Below are 19138 nucleotides of genomic sequence, written 5' to 3'. Positions count from 1 at the left end.
GAGGCAGAGGGCCAGGCTGGCTGCTCCATCTGAACAAATATTTTGAGCGACTTCCTTGAACGCAGGTTCACTTGTTTCCAAATTTGGTTCTGGAAAGGAGTGAAGATCGTTTCAATTCAACTGGTATCAAGTGTCTTAAAAAAAAGTCTGTATTTACACGTTTTATTGAATATATAGGCAAAAGATAAAGGCTATATATAACTTACAGATGTCTAGTGATGTCACCTAGGTGGCCAGTTTAAGAAAGGCTACTGACCTGCCTGGCTAATACCAGTAGGGTGATGAAGAAAATGAAAAGAGACACAGAGCCCATTGTCTTTAGATCCTTCAGCACTCCTGGTCTGGACACACACACAGAGAGAATATACAGTTAGCAAATATTACAGTGTAGATCGTCTGGTGTCAAACTCTTGTGATTTTGTAAAATCAACCAATCCGAAACCAACAATGAATTGATCCCTCCAGAATTTGCTAGTTGGAAGTTCACTTTGACAGGCATTTCAGTGCACTTTGCGTATGTGTAGTAATTATAATTTGTCAACAGATATAAACATGGAAAATCTCTGGTACAGTGTGGTCTTTTAAATTTTTCATACTTACCTGTACTGTTGAACCATTAAATCTAAAAAAATCAGCTTGAGGCATGTATCACCTTGCTTATTACTGTTGTACACTAGAGGAAGAACCTGTATAGAGTCAGTTATCCAAACTGTAGTGAGAAGAAATATCTTTCAAGGTAATAAAGTGTAAATCAATGCTTGCTGAGGCCTATTTGCATTTATTATGTGCTGCCTAAGAATTCCATTCATATGTCCCGGTGCTTTGGTAGCAGCAGCACACTCTTTGCGGGGCTCTCTTACTGCTCTGAAAACCTTTCGCATAATGGAATTTCTTCAGCAGTGCGACAGACTTCACCTGTCAGTCAAATATGAGAAGTGAATAAAACTCCATCAACACAAACGGCTATACCTCATCCTGCTTCTCTTCATCCATCCTCTCCAGGGGTTGCACTTGATTGACATATGGGATACTGCAACCTCGGCAGTATTCTATCCCTTAAGACCGGGGCCCAGTCTCATTAGTCGTTTTAATAAGGTGCTCAACTGATACGAGCAGGCTGCAGGGTCCGGTGGGTGTGGAGGGTTTCAAACAAATATCATTGACCTTAAGTGTACCTAATAATTGATTCATTGTTAGCATAATTAGAGAGGAGACAGAGAGTGGGGTTGAGTGTGTGTGCAGTTTGCATGTACCTATCCAATGTATCGGTGGGGTATAGCGCTTTGCTAAATCCATCCAGCAGGGAGGCGTGTGTCTGGAGGATGATAATGTTGTAGATCACCAAGGCAACCAGCATCACCACCATCTTCAACTCGTAGTTGATCCTCAGGAACACAGAGCACGACACCAGGCCCAGTATACAGCAGTAGATGAAATACTGGAGACAGAAAGAGAAAGATACAGAGTGACCAAAGAACTTTTCTACAGAGGTGAAGCACTGTGTGACCCGGATGGTTATGTAACTTTATTTGTGTAACATGCTGCTTTAACAGTGGTGAGTCATCCTGTATAGTTTGGGAACAAATACAGAACTACAATACTAATATGAGAAGATGTCAATATGATTATATAACATGTTTATGTAATATCAAAGAATGATGGTAGTTAAGCCTAAAATGTGTGTGTTAAGGCAACGGGCGTAGCACGGGGGAGAAAAAGGGGACAGACTACCCAGGGCCCGTAGCTGTGGCGTGGGCTGAGTTTTTCATGAATTTTCTGAAAATGCCTTCTCAACTTCTCCTCTTTCCACTCAGATATGGCTGCAGAGTAAACACAGGCTTCACAGAGACAGAAACTAAAACTTGTCGGTCCATTCTCTGTTGAACTGGCGGTTTTCTGTGTCAACCTTTCTTTTTGTCAGAGTAGAAAGAGACATTGATGTGGTGATTTAACCACAGATTTAACCACAGAAACAATTGAGAAAAACGACAGAGTGGAGCTTAGCGAGCTGTTGGCAAGAGGATTCAGAAACCACCGAAGAAGAGCGTAGCGGGAGCGTGCGTAGCGTTGTGGGCGTGCGAGCGCATGGAGCAGGTCTCCCAGCGCACTGGGATTTGACGGGCTGAGACAGTCGCGCTGAGATAGATACAAGAGAGGACAGAGGTCATGAATTACTTTTTCACACAGGCTTCTACTCAATGGCCAGGAAATATTTCCTTGCGGGCCGGATCCACCCCGGGAGCCGCCAATTGAATAGCCCTGCTCTAGGCAAACCTCATTTCATCATAGTAAAGTACTTGTGAGTGGTTGGGGGTTCGGGTTATTGCGATGGTGGTGGTGGGGGGTGGGGATGGTAGGGGCACAGAGACTCCTCATGTATAGGGCCCAGAATTAGGTGTAAGACCCCTGGTTAAGGCCTCTACCATGCTTATTAAGAATAAACAAAACAATGAATGAAAGCTTTGAGCTTTGAGCTTCCTTCTATATCTCTGAGAACAGGGAGCCACTGATGACTATCATAAATCTTTGTTTGTCTGGGGAGATTTTTTCTCTTGCTTGGTGTAAAATGATGTTATCAGCTTAAAGGCACTATGCTCGCTATTCACGACATTCAAACAGCAGCAAACCTATATTTGCAACATAAAGATATAGAGGAGTAATGGCATCCTGTGTTTTATAATCTGATGTTTGTTGTCATAGGCAGTCCAGGAGAAGTGCTTAACGCTTTAAATTTGTTGTAATTTGTTTGCCTGCGACACACTGCTTGTTGTTTCCATGTATTGCGTTGAGTTCGAGTTTCCTTAAGGACAGAAAGCTTTACTTGCTAAATGACCTCATTAGCTGATGGCAATTTCAATTCTTACTTTAGTTGTTCTTTTTATTTTCCCAATTATGCACCCTAACACACACAAACAGCACCGCACACTGACACATATTAGTAATGCTGTCTATAGAGAAAAACACACTGCAGCTTTAAATGTCTAAAACTGTGATAGAAAAACAGCAACGGGCGGTGGAATAAGATAGAGAACATAGAAAGTAGAACAACAAGAAAGAGTAAAAACAGCAATATAATAACGTAAAAATATTCCATTACAAGGGGCATTGAATTATTAACACCAAAGTAAAGTTGTCGACGCGCAGCAGTGTGTAAATGAATTGCACTCTGGAACTTTAAATACCAAAGGTAAGCAATGTTGCTTTAACATGCTTTTTGGATTCTAGAGTCTTAAATATTTACCTTCTTTCCAGCCCATGTCTGTGACTCCTCCCTATTGTACTTACTGGCAGATAAAACTTGTCTTCTCCTGAGGTTTCTTCCAGGTAGTCCAGCAGGCTGTCGTTGGTTTGATTTACAGGTGGGGGAGTTGTCAGGATGTCCTCCATTGATCCTCCAGGGTCCTCCACAAAGAACTAACAAACAAAACAAATGGACCTCTTAACTGTCACAGCAGCCAGACAGGCACGGCGCTACACTGGGGCTTAGAGGGGGTATCCAGTCACTACCAGTCTGGTAGTGGGCTAACCCTCGTATTTCTACAGTGCCGCAGTGCTGTGTTCCCTGTTGTCTGAACAGATCTGGGTAAAAAAAACCAATCAGAATTGTCATTTCACTGCTCCCCTATCGATGAAAATGTGTCTCACTGAACAAAGGAGTGATCGTAAAAGTTTCACAGGTTCAGCCATTGTTGTTTGTTTTGTTCGAACGAGCAATTGGACCTGGAAATCGTACTTTGAAAGGGTGTTACGATACTGGATATCCACCGCCCAAATCTGCGTAGCCAAATTAAGCCCCCTCAAGCAGTTCAATATTTTTTAATTTTTAAATAAAGAAATATATAAAAGTTTACAACCAGTCGTTGCGTTCCCACTCAGATCCCTGGCTGCATGCTCGCTCCATGCGTGTTTGTGGGCTGGGTGTGTCTGATGTGTGCGCTAGCGCGTCTTAGGCAGTGTTATGTGAGTTGGGAGGGACTGTTTTCTGATCTGTGTACGTACAGATAACAGATTAAATGCATTGCACTTCACGTTGTGGCTGCACTATAGATTTTTATGAATTTCATGCCCGATGTTGTTATAGATGTTTCGTCAGAAACACTATTACCAATGCACAGTTGTCTGGTCGTGCATATGGAATGAATGCATTCGTTTTTGCTGTCACATTTTAGATGCATTGTGTTGTTATTAACTGTGGCTGGCTGCATGGACGCTGTCCAGTGCTGAAGTATTTCATCTTTGCTTACTTTAGATATTGTCTTCTGGTCACTTGTATAAGCCTTCTAGCTATTTAACTGAATATAATGCCATATGTGCTTTTATTGAAAAAACAAGAATTTCCTTACAAAGTAACTCTGAAGTCATGAAAAACGACTATTTTATTAGCCTCCCAAGTCATGTCCACACCCTCTTAGCCCCGGGAGAGCAAAAATCCTGGCGCCGGCCATGCAGCCAGAAGTGAATAACATTACATTTGACTTGTGAGGATTTGCCCTGAAGCCGAGTTGTCAGAGTTCACTGGTCGCAGACTTAAAACTGTTAAAATATGTTTTGATAAAGTGGAGCCATAAGCAGAGTTGGATGTACCGGAGTGCAGGAACCCTTCCTATAAAACCTCTATCTTTGTGATACACCAGTGTATACTTCATTTTATTCTTTCTATTCCTTCGCAGGGTTGAATCATAAGAGACATTATTAGTATTCAGAACACTCTATTCAGTTCATAATGCCATTTGAAAACACTTAATCTCCATAATCTCCCACTAACAATAACACTCCCATAATCTGTGAACATGGTACAGTTAGATGCCTTCATGTGTTAGGAAAATGAAATATTTTTTGTTTTAAATACAAAAATGTAAAGTACTTCCTGGTGGTTTGTATTCTCAGCCTGTAACAATCAGTTGTATGGTAGAGTTGGCTATGTTTTACGTTTAACTTTTTAAATATATGCATGAGCACTGTATTGTGCAGGTGTGGACGTCAGTGAAGGTGTTCTATCTGGAGTCAGAATAATGAAAAAGCAATGACTTAAAGAGACTTTTAACCATGCTGTGACCCAGACTGTTCCACAGCCAGCTAATACATCAGTGGTCCAACCACCTCCACATCTTAACCTGTGACCAGCTTCTTACCATATTGAAGACAGCCATCACTAGTATGAGGGCAGTGGTAGTCATGGTGAGGACCAATCGCAGCCAGGGATTATTGGTGACGATGATGCGGGAGGAAGTTGGGATCCAGGTTAGAGAGCAGAAGGACCCTTTCCTTCTCTGCTGAGGATGCAAAGAAACAGAGGGAAGGATTAGGGAGAAGCAAATCATAGTGATTGAAACTCATTCTTCCTGCTCAAACTACTACTGTAGATAAGATACTGCTTAGATGGAAATCACTCCATTGATGATTGTAACTTTATAGCTCAGGGCAGATTCAGTCGATCTCACTTCATCTCAGCATAATAAACAAAGGTAGAATGTGTAGTTTATCCGCCACATATGCCAAAAATGGACGTGCTCCATTTAAAATCAACTGAGGAAGTGAAATTATGTTCAGTTGAAAAACAAAACTTGTTTTGTTTTTATTCAAAAGTTCTGACCGAAACTTTTTATTTGAGCATAAGTGGGATACCTTGTCCCTTCCTGTTCCTATTTTAAATCATTGTCAAGTATGTATTCGTGTGTCAGTTTTCTCTTGTTTCTCACTTTTCAGGACATTCATACTTCAGTATGAGCTCTAACAAGGTAACTTTCACACTGATATGTGGTTTTGTGACACTAGAGTAGTCCGTCTAGAACAAAAATGAATATTTAACAAATAAATGCCTATTCACGGTGACATTAAAATAAGTCTTTTCTTCGACTGCAGGAACTTTCCCATGGGACTAAGAAATTATTGAGGAGCTCATTGCGTTTCCACCACCGAGAACAGGGTCTGAATTAAGTTCTGGACGGGGTTTGCAGATATAACTGTCGCAGATTGGTCAAACACAGCACAGCACTTCAACTGTTGCTTCAACTCATGTAACGCTTCATTCATACTACAAGGAAGCACTCTTGTATTGTTTATGACATTTGTCTTTGTTTTTCTTAAGGCTTTGCTGTTGGCTAATCGCACTCAACAGATGAATTACCGTGAAGTCAGGCGCTCTTAGTTCCCTTTTCCTACTCTGTACATCTTTCATTACATCTAACATTACGTAGTTTACGTAGCAGTAAATTAAGTTGCATCTAGACAAAACCGTTATTTTTTTCCCCAAAGTGTTCTCTTTTAGATGAAACTGGCGGCCACACACACACACACACACACTGAACTGCAGGCTGCAGAGTGTGTTTTATTTCTGCGACCACCAGCCCTCGTCCCGTGATGTTCCTTTTTCATACATCAGCAAACAAATTTGCCTCATTTTTATGGGTCTTAAGCGTGTGATGGAAAAATAGTCTTGGGACCAAAATGACCAAGAACTTTTTGACGGAAACAAAGGTTTGGATTGAGTCCTTGGTGTTGTGACACTTGAGTAGTTCATCTAGATTAGTATTTCCGACAGTTGTGCTTTCTCCTTTGCAACAGCTAAACGCATTTTCCAAGAAATGTGTTTGATCATAATAACTGTGTAATGCACTCTTTCACAGATGAGCCGAGCACGTCCTTCAACCATAATATGCCCCATTAAAAATTACTAACACAAATCCAACTGTCACATGGAGCTTAAGCACACACATAGAGTATGTTAGACATGGCCTCTCATTATTCATCTGTGGGCTCTTTCGACAGTGACCAGATTTTAGGGCAGACCCAATGTTATTGACACCCCCCCCCCCCCCACCCTCACGCCTTTAATTAGAAGTGGCCCACTTACTGGGTGATGGTACTCTCAAGAGGGCAGACAATAGGCTCTTAGGGGAGACACCATTCATTGACTGCTCATAAAACACTTGTGGCAGGTTGGTAGCTATAGCAGCTTGTTAGTAACACACATCCCTCCACTTGTACTTAACCAACAACAGCAGTGTCTTTGATGGATGAACTATTTTATGAAGGAGAAAAAAAATATAGATCAGGTCATATAAACCTTGTATAGAAGGCTGCAGCTGATACAGTGTCCCAGTTACAGGATTATGTTGTAGGAAACGCACAAAACTCAAAAGAGAACTGGGCTTCTATAAGACACATCATTGTTGAGATGTGTAGCAGTTGCAGAAGAATCAGTTATAAATGATGGGACATCTGCCTTGAATTTAGCTCAAACGTCTACTTGGACTCAAGCATGAATGGATTGGATCATGGTGGTCAAAGGGCCTGCCTATTTTGTATTAACGAACGTGAAAAATAATCTGCCCTGTGAGTCAACCTCTCTTTCTTTTCCATGGTAGCTTTATGATGAAAGTGACACTTAATAACTGTCATTAATGAAAGATCAACATTTTATCTTCTAATAAAACAACACCAGAGGGAATCTCGTGAGCTGCTGGTGGCTCAGTGATTTCCACAGTTGAAAGAGACAAAATCAGGGAAATTTGTGGAGAATGCATAAAATCATAAAAGTCAGCCACTGCCTAAGGCTGTGTCACAAACTTTCATATTTGCTGAAACTGCCACTATATCCTGACAGCATAATGAGACAGATGATCTGTGAAAGAGTCATGTTGCTCTACCTCCAACTTCATCTTTTTTTTTTTTACAGAAAGTGACAGATTTCAGCTTTAATTCTGTAAATATAGAGAAACCAAATGAATTTTGTAGATTTTTGAGGCACATAAAGTAGATCTACCCTTCATTCTTTATCTATATATATACCTAATAGACATGTCATGTTCTGTATGCTTATTGTTGCATGGGGGTTGTCTTCAGAATGGGAAAACATAACATTAACTTGCAAGCAGTTCTACAGGAAACCTTTCAGGTATATCATTTCAGCCTGTAGGAAATGTATTATGTCATCAGCATATCAACTGAACTACACATGATTATAATTTCTATACAAAGAAAAAGAAATGGTAATTTCCATATTTTTTATCTCAAGTGTATGTGTTCATGTGTGTGTGCATTCAGCGATAAATCCATGCTAACCCACCAGAATGTGCCCAGCGAAGCAAAGGAGCAGGATCAAAGCCAATAGCAGGAATGCCAGGCCAAAGGAGATCCCCAGCACAGCAGTTCTGCAACACACAGACACACGCACACACACACACACACACACACACACACACACACACACACACACACATACACATACACACACACACACACACACACACACACACACACACACACACACACACACACACACACACACACACACACACACACACACACATTACTCTAAACCCTCTTGGCACCTCTGCAGAACCATCCAGAGCAATAAATGCAGTGCAGGTTCTAATGTATTCTACCTCAGACCTGCAATCCATTAACACTGAGTAAGCAGAACCTTGGATGGTACAGTAGCATACAGTATGTGCTCCGTTATGCAGTTACGCTCATGTTTTTATATGAAGGAACACAGTACGGCAGATTTAAGTATCCCTGCCATAAAACAGATGATGTCACGTCTAAATGTGCACAGCGATGCCACGATAAAGAGAGTGAGGAAAAGGTGAATTGGACGATCAATGGCCTCTCAGATGCTGAATTACACCTTTGGCTCCCAGAGGCAGTAAATTAGAATGACGGTGAATTTCTCTCCTCGCTATTAAAGAGGCGACACACTTTGATTCACCTGATCTATAATCACTACCAGACATGGAGCCCTTTCATCACCATGTGCTTTTTAGCATTCTGCCTCTCACTCCCCCACGTCCTTTAATTTCAGTGTGGTCCTGTTGATGAGACAGCTGGTGTCGAAATGGCTTTTTCGCATCGACCCGCCACCACAGGTGGAGTTGGTTGATTATGTGGATGGACTGTGCTATGTAAATCCTGTGAAGGGGGGCAGACTTACTTGGGCAAGACGAGGACCTGCACTATGAATATGCAGCAGAATATGAGGCAGGCGCAGGTGATGTAATACTTGAAGGCTGGTAATGTTGTGGATCTGTACTGTTGAGAGAATGCAAAAAAATTGGAAGGTTGGGTACAACGTTATGCAGATGTGTAACACTGCAGTAGTAAAACATGCTCAGGCAAAGTCAATGTCAGCGGAATGAAGCAAAAACAAATACAGGAACAGAATATAGGAATGTGAGGATAACGCTTTCGTACAGAATATATAGTAGGTAATCTGTGTCCTTTAAAGCCTCCTTTATGACTTCTGTTTCACTGACAACTATACAATTTCATTGATTTGTTTCCACAGTGAACAATGCTGGCAGGTGTTTTGTATGCAATCGCCTACCTCTTTCTCCAGGGCTTTGTTGTGAAAGAACAATGAGATCCTCTGGATGTCCTCAGACTTCAGCCACTGTCTGGAGACACAAGTGAAACAGACAGATTCAGGCAGTGCAAAGGGACCAGGCTCTGGGTTGTTATGTGGTATCTGAAAACCATTCTGTAAGTCTTGGTCATGCTGCAGTAATGAGCCAAATACTGATGTGTGACTTGGACATGAGCATTATTAGTTTTAGCCTTCATTACTTATACTGATTACAAGTGACTGTAGAAAATGTGCAGAGACCATATATCTGTACAGTAACCCTAACAATTGTTCTTGCTCTAGAGCTTTGATTCTCTTGGAGAAGAAGAAGAATTCTCGGTTGGAGTTTGAACATATTAAACTGTACACACAAGAATAAGTTACACATAGACACAGGCCTAGAAATTCTGTTCTTAGCAGTTTTTTAATCACTTTGCCTCATTTTTCTAAAAAGGCTTAACATTTGTTCAATCGTCAGAACTGTTTAATGGGACGTCACAACTCTATGGCATATGTGCACAAGTCAGTGTAGTAATCTACAATATTTCTGGACAGCAGACTGCTGATCGGAAAGAGCCGAGTCCATCAAAGAAGTTCTGTAAATTTAATGTCAAAAAATACAAACGTTTCGGTTGAAATCAAAATTTATGTGAAATGACGGATTTCTTTAGTAAGTAGTCACGTATTAAGAGGGGTAATGTAGGGCAGTAATTCAAGACCTTTCGCAATTATGACCAGGTCGCTCTACGTTATCTCCTGTTTATAAGATCTTCCTATTAAGGCATAATAGTGTAAAGAAGCACCTTATAAACACTTATATGGCCCTTATTATCTATTAAACTACGCTTATTATAAGAATTTAATATAAAACGTTAACCATCTTTTTCAGTGACTTAAGCCAGAAAGCTTTCTCTTGTTTCATGAATTTGATAAACTGAGAGGTAAGCCGTTATAGTTCAGAGAACTCCTGAAGATGCTTTTTCTAAGTTCATGTCCTGAAGTGATGCTTCTACTACTTAGTACTGTGAGGAACTTCTTCATAAACTGCGCATGATCTGTGAACGGGAAGAGAGATGTAGAAAGAGGACGTGCAGCAGATATGATGCTTACTTCTGCGAGTTGATGCCGTCGATAGTGCGGATCATTCGCTCGTTGAGTTCCTCCTCAAACCTCCTCCTTTGAGATTTGGACCTGAAATCAGAGGAAGGGGAAGGCAGATTCAAACATGGAGGCAGAATAAAAGTGTCTCTGTATATGTGATGAAATGTTGTAAAGACAGAGTGGTTACACGTGTCATGATAACAAATGCAGTGTTTCTCCTGACTCACCTTTCTCGTCTCTGAAAGTGGTACTGCCCCATTGGAACGTCCTGAAACAGGAGTCAGACCATTAAACTGTTACGGTTTTTCTCATTTAGTAGGAAGTCAATACTGTACAACACTGTAGTACAAAGAAGAAACATTTGTATGTACACAGTAAATGTATTTGTGTAGCAATGTGTTACATGTAGTGTAAACACAAAATTCAATCGTCCATGAAAAGTCATAGTGTAAATTGTAGTAATAGTAGTAAGTAAAATTTGTCAAAGTGACATTCATGCCAAAGACAACAATCTTGCAAAGATATGAAAAAGTAGTTCAGTAAAAAAACCACAATCTATACCGTGTCACATTACGTAAGACAAAAAGTTGTCATCTTCTTGGTGGTTAATTGTGATTCCTAGTTCATTACTGTCACCTGGCAGGTCATCTACCAGTTTAGTAGACATCACAAACAATCCATGTAACAGATATTTGTGGAGTATACATGTATATCTGCCAGGTTTTGACAATTGAATGGATCTTTTTCAACGTGAAATTGTGAAAAATTCTGCCAATAACAAGGGTATCACACTACTAAGCCTCCCTGGTAAAGTCTACTCCAGGGTGTTGGAAAGGAGGGTTCGTCCTATAGTCGAACCGCAGATTGAAGAGAAACAATGCGGATTCCGTCCTGGACATGGAACAACGGACCAGCTCTTCACTCGCGCAAGGATCCTGGGCGGGGCCTAGGAGTATGCCCATCCAGTCTACATGTGCTTTGTGGATCTGGAGAAGGCATATGACTGGGTCCCTCGGGAGATACTGTGGGAGGTGCTGCGGGAGTATGGGGTGAGGGTGTCACTTCTGTGGGCCATCCAATCTCTGTACACCCAAAGTGAGAGCTGTGTCTGGATCCTCGGCAGTAAGTGGGATTCGTCCCCAGTGGGGGTTGGCCTCCGCCAGGGGTGCGCTTTGTCACCAATCCTGTTTGTGATTTTCATGGACAGGATATCGAGGCGTAGTCTTGGAGGGGAGGGGTTGCAGTTCGGTGGGCTGAGGATCTTGTCTCTGCTTTTTGCAGATGATGTGGTCCTGATGGCATCGTCGGTCAGTGACCTTCAGCACTCACTGGATCGGTTCGCAGCCGAGTGTCAAACGGCTGGGATGAGGATCAGCACCTCTAAATCTGAGGCCATGGCTCTCAGCAGGAAAATGGTGGATTGCTTTGTCCAGGTAGGGAATGAGTCCTTACCCCAAGTGAAGGAGTTCAAGTACCTCGGGATCATGTTCACGAGTAAGGGGACGATGGAGCGTGAGTTTGGCCGAAGAATCGGAGCAGCGGGGGCAGAGTTGCAGTTTGTTTGTTTGTTGCAGTCGCTCTACCGCACCGTTGTGACAAAAACAGAGAGCTGAGCCGGAAGGCAAAGCTCTCGATCTACCGGTCAATCTTCGTTCCTACCCTCACCTATGGTCATGAAAGCTGGGTCATGACCGAAAGAACGAGGTCGCGGGTACAAGCGGCCGAAATGGGTTTTCTCAAGAGGGTGGCTGGAGTCTCCCTTAGAGATAGGGTGAGAAGTTCAGCATCCGTGAGGAACTTGGAGTAGAGCCGCTGCTCCTTTGTGTTGAAAGGAGCCAGTTGAGGTGGTTTGGGCATCTAGTAAGGATGCCCCCTGGGCGTCTCCCTAGGGAGGTGTTCCAGGTACGTCCAGCTGAGAGGAGGCCTCGGGGAAGACCCAGGACTAGGTGGAGAGATTATATATCCACACTGGCCTGGGAACGCCTTCGGGATCCCCCAGTTAGAGCTGGTTAATGTGGCCCAGGAAAGGGAAGTTTGGGGTCCCCTGCTAGAGCTCTTGCCCCCGTGACCCGACCCTGGATAAGCGGTTGAAGATGAGTGACTGAGTGACTGAGTGAAAAATTCTCATCCATGGTGAAAATAATTGTTCACAGATTAAACTTACTCTTCTGAAAAAAGAAATAATTCTCATTAGAGAATTGAGGCAAATTGAATGAGAACTGTAATGACTGATCTGCATCTTAGGGGGGATGTGTCTGAAAGACAGAGAACGCTGCATTGTACTTACAGTTGTGTTGATCTTTCCATTGTCTGTGGTCATGCTGTCTCGATGGTGGAGGTTGGCGAAGGGCTTGGCAGCACCCCAGGACTCCAGGTATCGGGTCATTCTGACAGACGCCCTCATCTTCCCACCGTCCAGAGAAGGGCGGGAGCGCACGCCCAACAGAGGGCTGTGCCTCTCAGTCTGGGGAAACCAACAGGAAAAATAGAAGGACACAGGTGATGATGATAGTTTTTCTCCATCTATAAAAAATGCCCAGTGGCACGGCATTAACTTGATCTTCATCATCACTTTCTAAACAAGCAGCATTTTTTAACTCCCTTTTTCATATTTCTACCCTTTGGTTGCTTGTATGTCTAGTTTTATTTACAGTATTCAGCATTTCTAAGTTTTAAAAGTATGTTATCATGACTCTAGGTCTAAACCTACTGTAGTGTATGACTGTTGAGGTCCAGCCACAAAGAATTACACGGAAAATCTGATGCAGGAGGATGAAAAACATTTTTTGAGAAGCCCTTTTTAAGTTTGGGTGAAATGTTTTATTGGTTCTTTGGGGAATAAAAGATAGCAGTACAAAAGCTATACCATCATTAATGTCTGAATTTGACTTGGCTAGGTGCTTACTGTAGGTCTTACACGGAAACAGCAGTTCATGGGCACAGAAAGACCTGCACATTTAAAAACAATTCTCTTCTTTATCTCAAAAAAAGTGCAGAGTGCAGCAGGGTTAACATATATAGTAAAAATCTTCGGAAAAAAGAATACAGTTCATGCTTGCTTGGCTTTTTAGCATAGACTAAAACTATGTAAAGTATCAACAAAAACAGGCATACTGTAGTGCTCAAACTAAGGTTGAGCTGGTTCAGCAGTAGTTTGTATTTTGTTGTCCATTGTGTAATGGTTGATTGAAATAATATATTCATATGACCACATGTCCTGTTGTCAGATGGAAATATTTAATATTTGCTTTTGATGTATTTGTTAAATGTGTTCCAGCATTTGGAAAACAAAGTGTGTCATTTTGGTCAGCAACTTTCAGTTTTCTGAGTGGAACAATGCGTCCAAGCAAATGAGAAAAACTGTAATTGTGTTGTTGTGAGTTGAATGACACTGACCAACAGAGTCAGATTACGTAATAATAAGGTGCTGAAACAGTGGCGACAATTAACAATTATGTGGTATGGTAGCAGGTTGTTAGTTCACGCCAGTGCCCGTCGTGATAAACCAAGCTGAACTGAGGTGAATTAAACTGAATTAGACGATAATATAACACGGATAAACTGGTACGCATAACTTACAACAAACATCACATGCAGCTCTTGGCATCCATTACCTGCCTGTAAATGTATTGAGCTGCTTCAAACTATTTTAGAGAGCGATGCACCTCTCCTTTAATTTTGACATGCACGCTGAGTGCTTCTCTCTGACTTCCACCGCAGCACTTTACTCCTGACAGAAACATTTTCCCTGCATAAAGCCATACAGCAGTGAAAGTGAACGTTTATGCCAAAATGGAGTGGGACAAATCTAGGAGGATTAGTCAGAGGATGATTTATTTCAATTGCTGACGGAGACATGTATTGACTGACCGAACACATGAGCCTGTAAGAATAGAAAAAGAACGCTGTCTACAACGGCAGGGTTCATTTCCCGCGGGTGTACTGAACAGCTCTGACAGTGACAATCAATGAAAGTGACAGTGGAGATGACATCGCCTGCGATCCATACTCCAAATTTGGCCTTGATCCATTCAGGGCTTCTTGAAAATGTCACAGAGCACCTAGAGCCTTTTGTCCAATATCTGATATTGAAAAGCTATCTCTATTACAGATAGTAAAGGATAGATAGTAGCATCTTTCCAAATTTAGTGGAGACCTCCTGTGAGGTTGTGATGTTATGTTGCAAGAAGACAAGACAAATTAAATACCCTAAAATCGCTGGTTTACCTAATTACTGCAGGGCTGCAGAGTAGAAATTTGGTCTTTCCATAAAGTGTTGCTACTCTGCAGTTATTAATGCGATACCAGACTCTCTTGGAATGCACAAACATACAGCAGAGCACAGAGATTGTGATCAGAGAGGCAGCTGATAACATGCAGCTTGTACCGTATGACTGTGCCAAAACAACCTTCTTCTTCGAAACAAAACAGAGCTGAAAAAACCTTATTGAAATATGTTTGTTTGACGCACAGATTTCTTCTGTATCTGACATTGTGATAGGTGATAATCACAACATCTACAAAGGCTAGGGGAACGGTGAACATCTGATACTCCTGCGTGATAAAATGACACATTGTTCACACATAATGTGCTTCTACAGGGTTGGGAATCTCGACTCTGAGGACTGGAGAGGAGAGTGTTTACAGTGATGTGAAAGCAAGCAAAAAATATAGCTTTTTGGAAAAGGAATCAGAAAAGACGAGGAGGAGGAAAGAAGCCAAAGGAGCAGATTTTGTGCGATCAATGCTGAAAAGACACCGTGGCTTTTTTTGCGTCCCCTGGTGGCATTTTCAAAGGATGCCCTAAAAGCATAAAGGCCTTAACTCTTCAGAAAGATGCCACTCAGTACTCTGAGATCTATGAAGCAGGCAGACAGTGAACACAGGATGCCTGAAGGAGAAAAAAAGGAAGGCCTTAGTGCAGATATTTAAGGGGGTGGGGAGCCTCTTAGCCAAATTATGGAGGGATTAGAAAGGCAGAGGACTGTTAAGCACGGTTTTACACTTGCCAAGCCAAAAACCCTGAGCACAGACTTGCCAACATATAGAGATATTCTCAGCAGACAGTTCATAGAAGAGGCAGATCTTTTAAATCTCCTTAACCAGCCCATTCATGTCCTGGTTTGACAGGAGGAGCTGCACTATGTCTCAGTCCACTCGCAGCGCCTCAAGCAGTGAAAAGGGACTTCACTTCAAACATAGTCTTCTCTCAGTAGAGCGACTAACTGCAGGGATGGTGCTCATTTGGTAACATACTGCTTCATACATTGCTTCTCTGCAAGTATATTCCCCGATACTTTATATTGACATGTGGTTTAGCTGCTTCGTGCTCTTTGCAGGATGAGGAGGTGGCGTGGGATTTTTCGTTACCGGGGTCTGCATATTGAAATGTTTGTAAAGCAGCGTTGTTGTCCACTGTGCTCACATTTGTGGATTCTAGCTCATTATATCTAACGACGTGAAAACCCAAGTCGTGACTCAAAATAAACATGCTATAAGTAGAAACTGTTGCTGCAAAGTGCCAACTACTGAATGTGAATATTGAAAGTGGATCATAAATGATGACATATCCAGGATAAGGGAAAGGATATAACATCTCAGCTGTCTTGTGAAACCTGTGAATCTCAGCTCATCAACTGTTTGTTTGTTTTTAACAGTTTATCTAGCTAAAAGGGGACCTATAATGCTCCTTTTCAGGTTCTTACATGTTTTTTCTGTTTCTATTAAAACATGTTTACATGTTTTAACGTTCAAAAAACATTTTGTTTTTCCCATACTGCTCATGGCTGCTGCACCCTCTGTCTGAGACTCTCTGTTGCAGCACCTGTCCCTTTTAAGCACCCTCCAGAAAAACCCATTCTGCTCTGATTGCTCAACAGTAGTAGAAAGAGGCTAAGTCACCAATCAATGATGGCGGGGCTTTGGGGGTATGACACATGCGCGGTAAAATCTCGTCTGCAATTGCCATGATGCTCAATAGGTGGCACACTATCATAGAAGGAGAACAGCGCAGCACCAGTTGACTGGTTACCCATAAACACGTTAACCTCATTATTTGAGACTTTGGTCATGTTTAGCATGAACATCCGTCATAATAACAATATATATATATATATATATGACACAGAATTAGGAAAAGCACAATAGGTCCACTATAAAAGGCAGGGCTCAACACTCACTTTTAAAAGTGATTGTTAGACTGGCAACCAGAAATCCGCTTTTGATTGCTGACATACCTTCTGACTGTATGTAAGTGTCTAAAACAGTGTAGGGGATGGTATCTGACCTTGGGGTTGATGACCAGGTAGGTGATGACTCCATGCTCTTTAAGGTAGGAGTCTCGGCTCAGTCCGTCTCCCAGCTCCACCTTATATGAGCCCTTCAAATGCTCCAACGTCACAGAGGAGATGTGGACTCTTCTGGAGATGAGACAGGAGGGGATAATAGGACACATGATGAGAGGTTAAGAGCTTGTGTCATTGTGCCATCAACTTCTCTCTCAAACATACAATTTGCTTTCCGGCTTTATAACTACAATAACCTGCAATGCTCCCTTTTCAGCTTTGTTTTTTACCCTTGCGAACAGGGAGGCGACGGAGAGATGGGAATATGTTTTTTTCAGCGGGCATTTTTTCAGATACCTTTCAGCAGGCATAAGAGGAGACTAAGCCATTAGCAGCCCGGTGAGACAATGTGGTGGCACAGGAGAGCTGATTTTCCGTGAAGCATACACATAATCACCAGCCAATTTTCCCATGTTTGTTAGGCTGGCACAACGAAAGCTCGCATAACAAATGTGGAGCTGATTGGTCAAATGAGGTGGCTATAATTGACAAAAATGTTTATAACAGGGTAGCTATAGTTAGCATTAGGGCAAGGAACATTATTCATACAATGGACTTATATATAAATGTTTTCAGCTGAGTGTTGATTGCACTTGTTCTTGGTGCTGCTGGAACATATCAATATGTTGTTCCCTCAGGTGTGTCTCCATATTTGGATTTAAGGGGGTGGTTTACTTTGGTCCAGCCAACATTGATTTCAGAACACTGATACTGATGTGAATATGTTTTAGGATGGCTGAGGATATTTAGTGCTGGTTGCTGATAAATCTGTCCATTTCCACAAAATGAAAAGTGAAGGTGAAAAGAAGAGCCTGACTTTTCCATTGGTAGATTTGTATCAGCCTTTCGTGGACATATCAGTATCAATTGTATCTAAGTACATGTTGATATTTACCGATATAAAAACTTTTTTTACAGAACATATCATGCAGAAAACAATGCTTGGGGTGGTTTAGAAATGGTGATACTGAACATAGACTGACTTTGCAAAGAGTGAAAATTACAGAGAACAGTGGAAAAAGTCTTTAAAAACATAGGAGAAAAAGTCGACAAAGAGTGTCAGGTTTTCCAAGAAAAATAGACCACTTGATGCACTCTGACCAGGATACAGTTGAAAACTGAGACATACTGTTGATGTTTTCAAAGGTCCCATACTGTAAAAATGTTAATGGGGCGGCTGTGGCCTGGTGGCAGAGTGGGTCGTCCTTGCTCCCCGTGCTGCGCATGGGTGTGTAAATGTGGTGTGAATGGTTAGATCAAATTAGATGGTATGTAGATGTCCACTGCCATCAGTGTGAATGTCTGTGTGAATGGGTGAATGTGACAGACACTGTGAAGCGCCTTGATTAGTCAGATGACTAGAAAGGCGCTATATAAGTACAAGTCCATTTAATGTCTTAAGTATCAAAACACTCAATCCACAGAGAAATGCACACAGCCCATATTCAGAAACTGTGCCTTGAAACGAGACGCCAGGACTTCTGTACGGTTACTAGTAGAAACCCAAAATACAAGTATGGACCTGAAATTTAGCTTTAATTTAGATATCTCAGGCTGTTCATCATCTGTTTTGTAAATAGATTGTTCATTAAGTGTGGACAATTTCAGAAGGTAGGTTTATTTATTCAGTATTTACCAAGTTTCCAAGTTTTGAAATGTCTTGACAACATAATACATTGTATGTATAATGTATAATAATACATAATAATGTTAAATATTCTGAAATTGGTGCACAAATTCTACTTAAACTGGCGACCTTGCAGGTACATGCCTCTAGTGTACACAATAATTCCATGGATATAGAAAGCAGCGCAGCATAAGCAATGAGATTTAGTGAAGGAAACATTATTTGAAGTATACATCTCACCCTGGCACACCTCCTGCCTCCATATGATTGGCTAGCGTTACGTCATGTGACCACACATCGTACTGCCACTTGCGGAGGCCAATCACACCACACAGAACGTTCCCAGAATGAACACCGACACGCATGTTTATATCGACTCCAGTGGCATCTCGGACTTTCCTGTGGAGAGTACAGAGCAGAATTAACCCTTTAAAGCTTTCTTTCCAAGGGCGAGATGAAAACGTGGTAAGCCTAGCGTAGCATTAAGACTGGAAGCAGGAGGAAACAGGTAGCTTGGATCCGTCTAGTGTTCAAAAATGCACGTCTAAAGATCAAACATGTGTCACATTTCTTGTTTCAGGATAAACCCTTTGAGGTTTATCACCTTGTTTTCAAGAGTGGCCCGATACAATTGATACATTTGATCTAATTTTCTTAGTCTGTACAAAGGACATTTAAGTTAGTGATTCATAGACTGCCATTACCAATGCTTCCAGGAAA

General features: G+C 41.7%; 1 protein-coding gene across 2 annotated transcripts in view; it reads right to left on the bottom strand.

Moving 5' to 3' along the window:
* adcy2b (adenylate cyclase 2b (brain)) overlaps positions 1-19138 on the bottom strand; it is a gene marked incomplete at its 5' end in the record, with an annotated part of 49917 nt that overhangs the window by 6360 nt on the left and 24419 nt on the right. The window contains 12 exons of one of the 2 annotated variants that reach the window (XM_083925725.1): positions 257-341; positions 1254-1438; positions 3286-3414; positions 5133-5273; positions 8069-8153; positions 8936-9033; positions 9329-9398; positions 10457-10537; positions 10675-10715; positions 12735-12911; positions 16734-16866; positions 18659-18817. In XM_083925725.1, coding sequence (XP_083781851.1) covers positions 257-341; positions 1254-1438; positions 3286-3414; positions 5133-5273; positions 8069-8153; positions 8936-9033; positions 9329-9398; positions 10457-10537; positions 10675-10715; positions 12735-12911; positions 16734-16866; positions 18659-18817 — 1384 coding nt within the window. The remainder of the gene's footprint in view (positions 1-256; positions 342-1253; positions 1439-3285; positions 3415-5132; positions 5274-8068; positions 8154-8935; positions 9034-9328; positions 9399-10456; positions 10538-10674; positions 10716-12734; positions 12912-16733; positions 16867-18658; positions 18818-19138) is intronic. The other variant, XM_083925724.1, reaches the window with a different exon arrangement.

Source organism: Echiichthys vipera, assembly GCF_963691815.1.
Source record: "Echiichthys vipera genome assembly, chromosome: 13".
Classification (NCBI taxonomy): domain Eukaryota; kingdom Metazoa; phylum Chordata; class Actinopteri; order Perciformes; family Trachinidae; genus Echiichthys; species Echiichthys vipera.
Note: the sequence above shows the minus strand (reverse complement) of the source record. Positions and strands in the feature narration are given on the sequence as shown.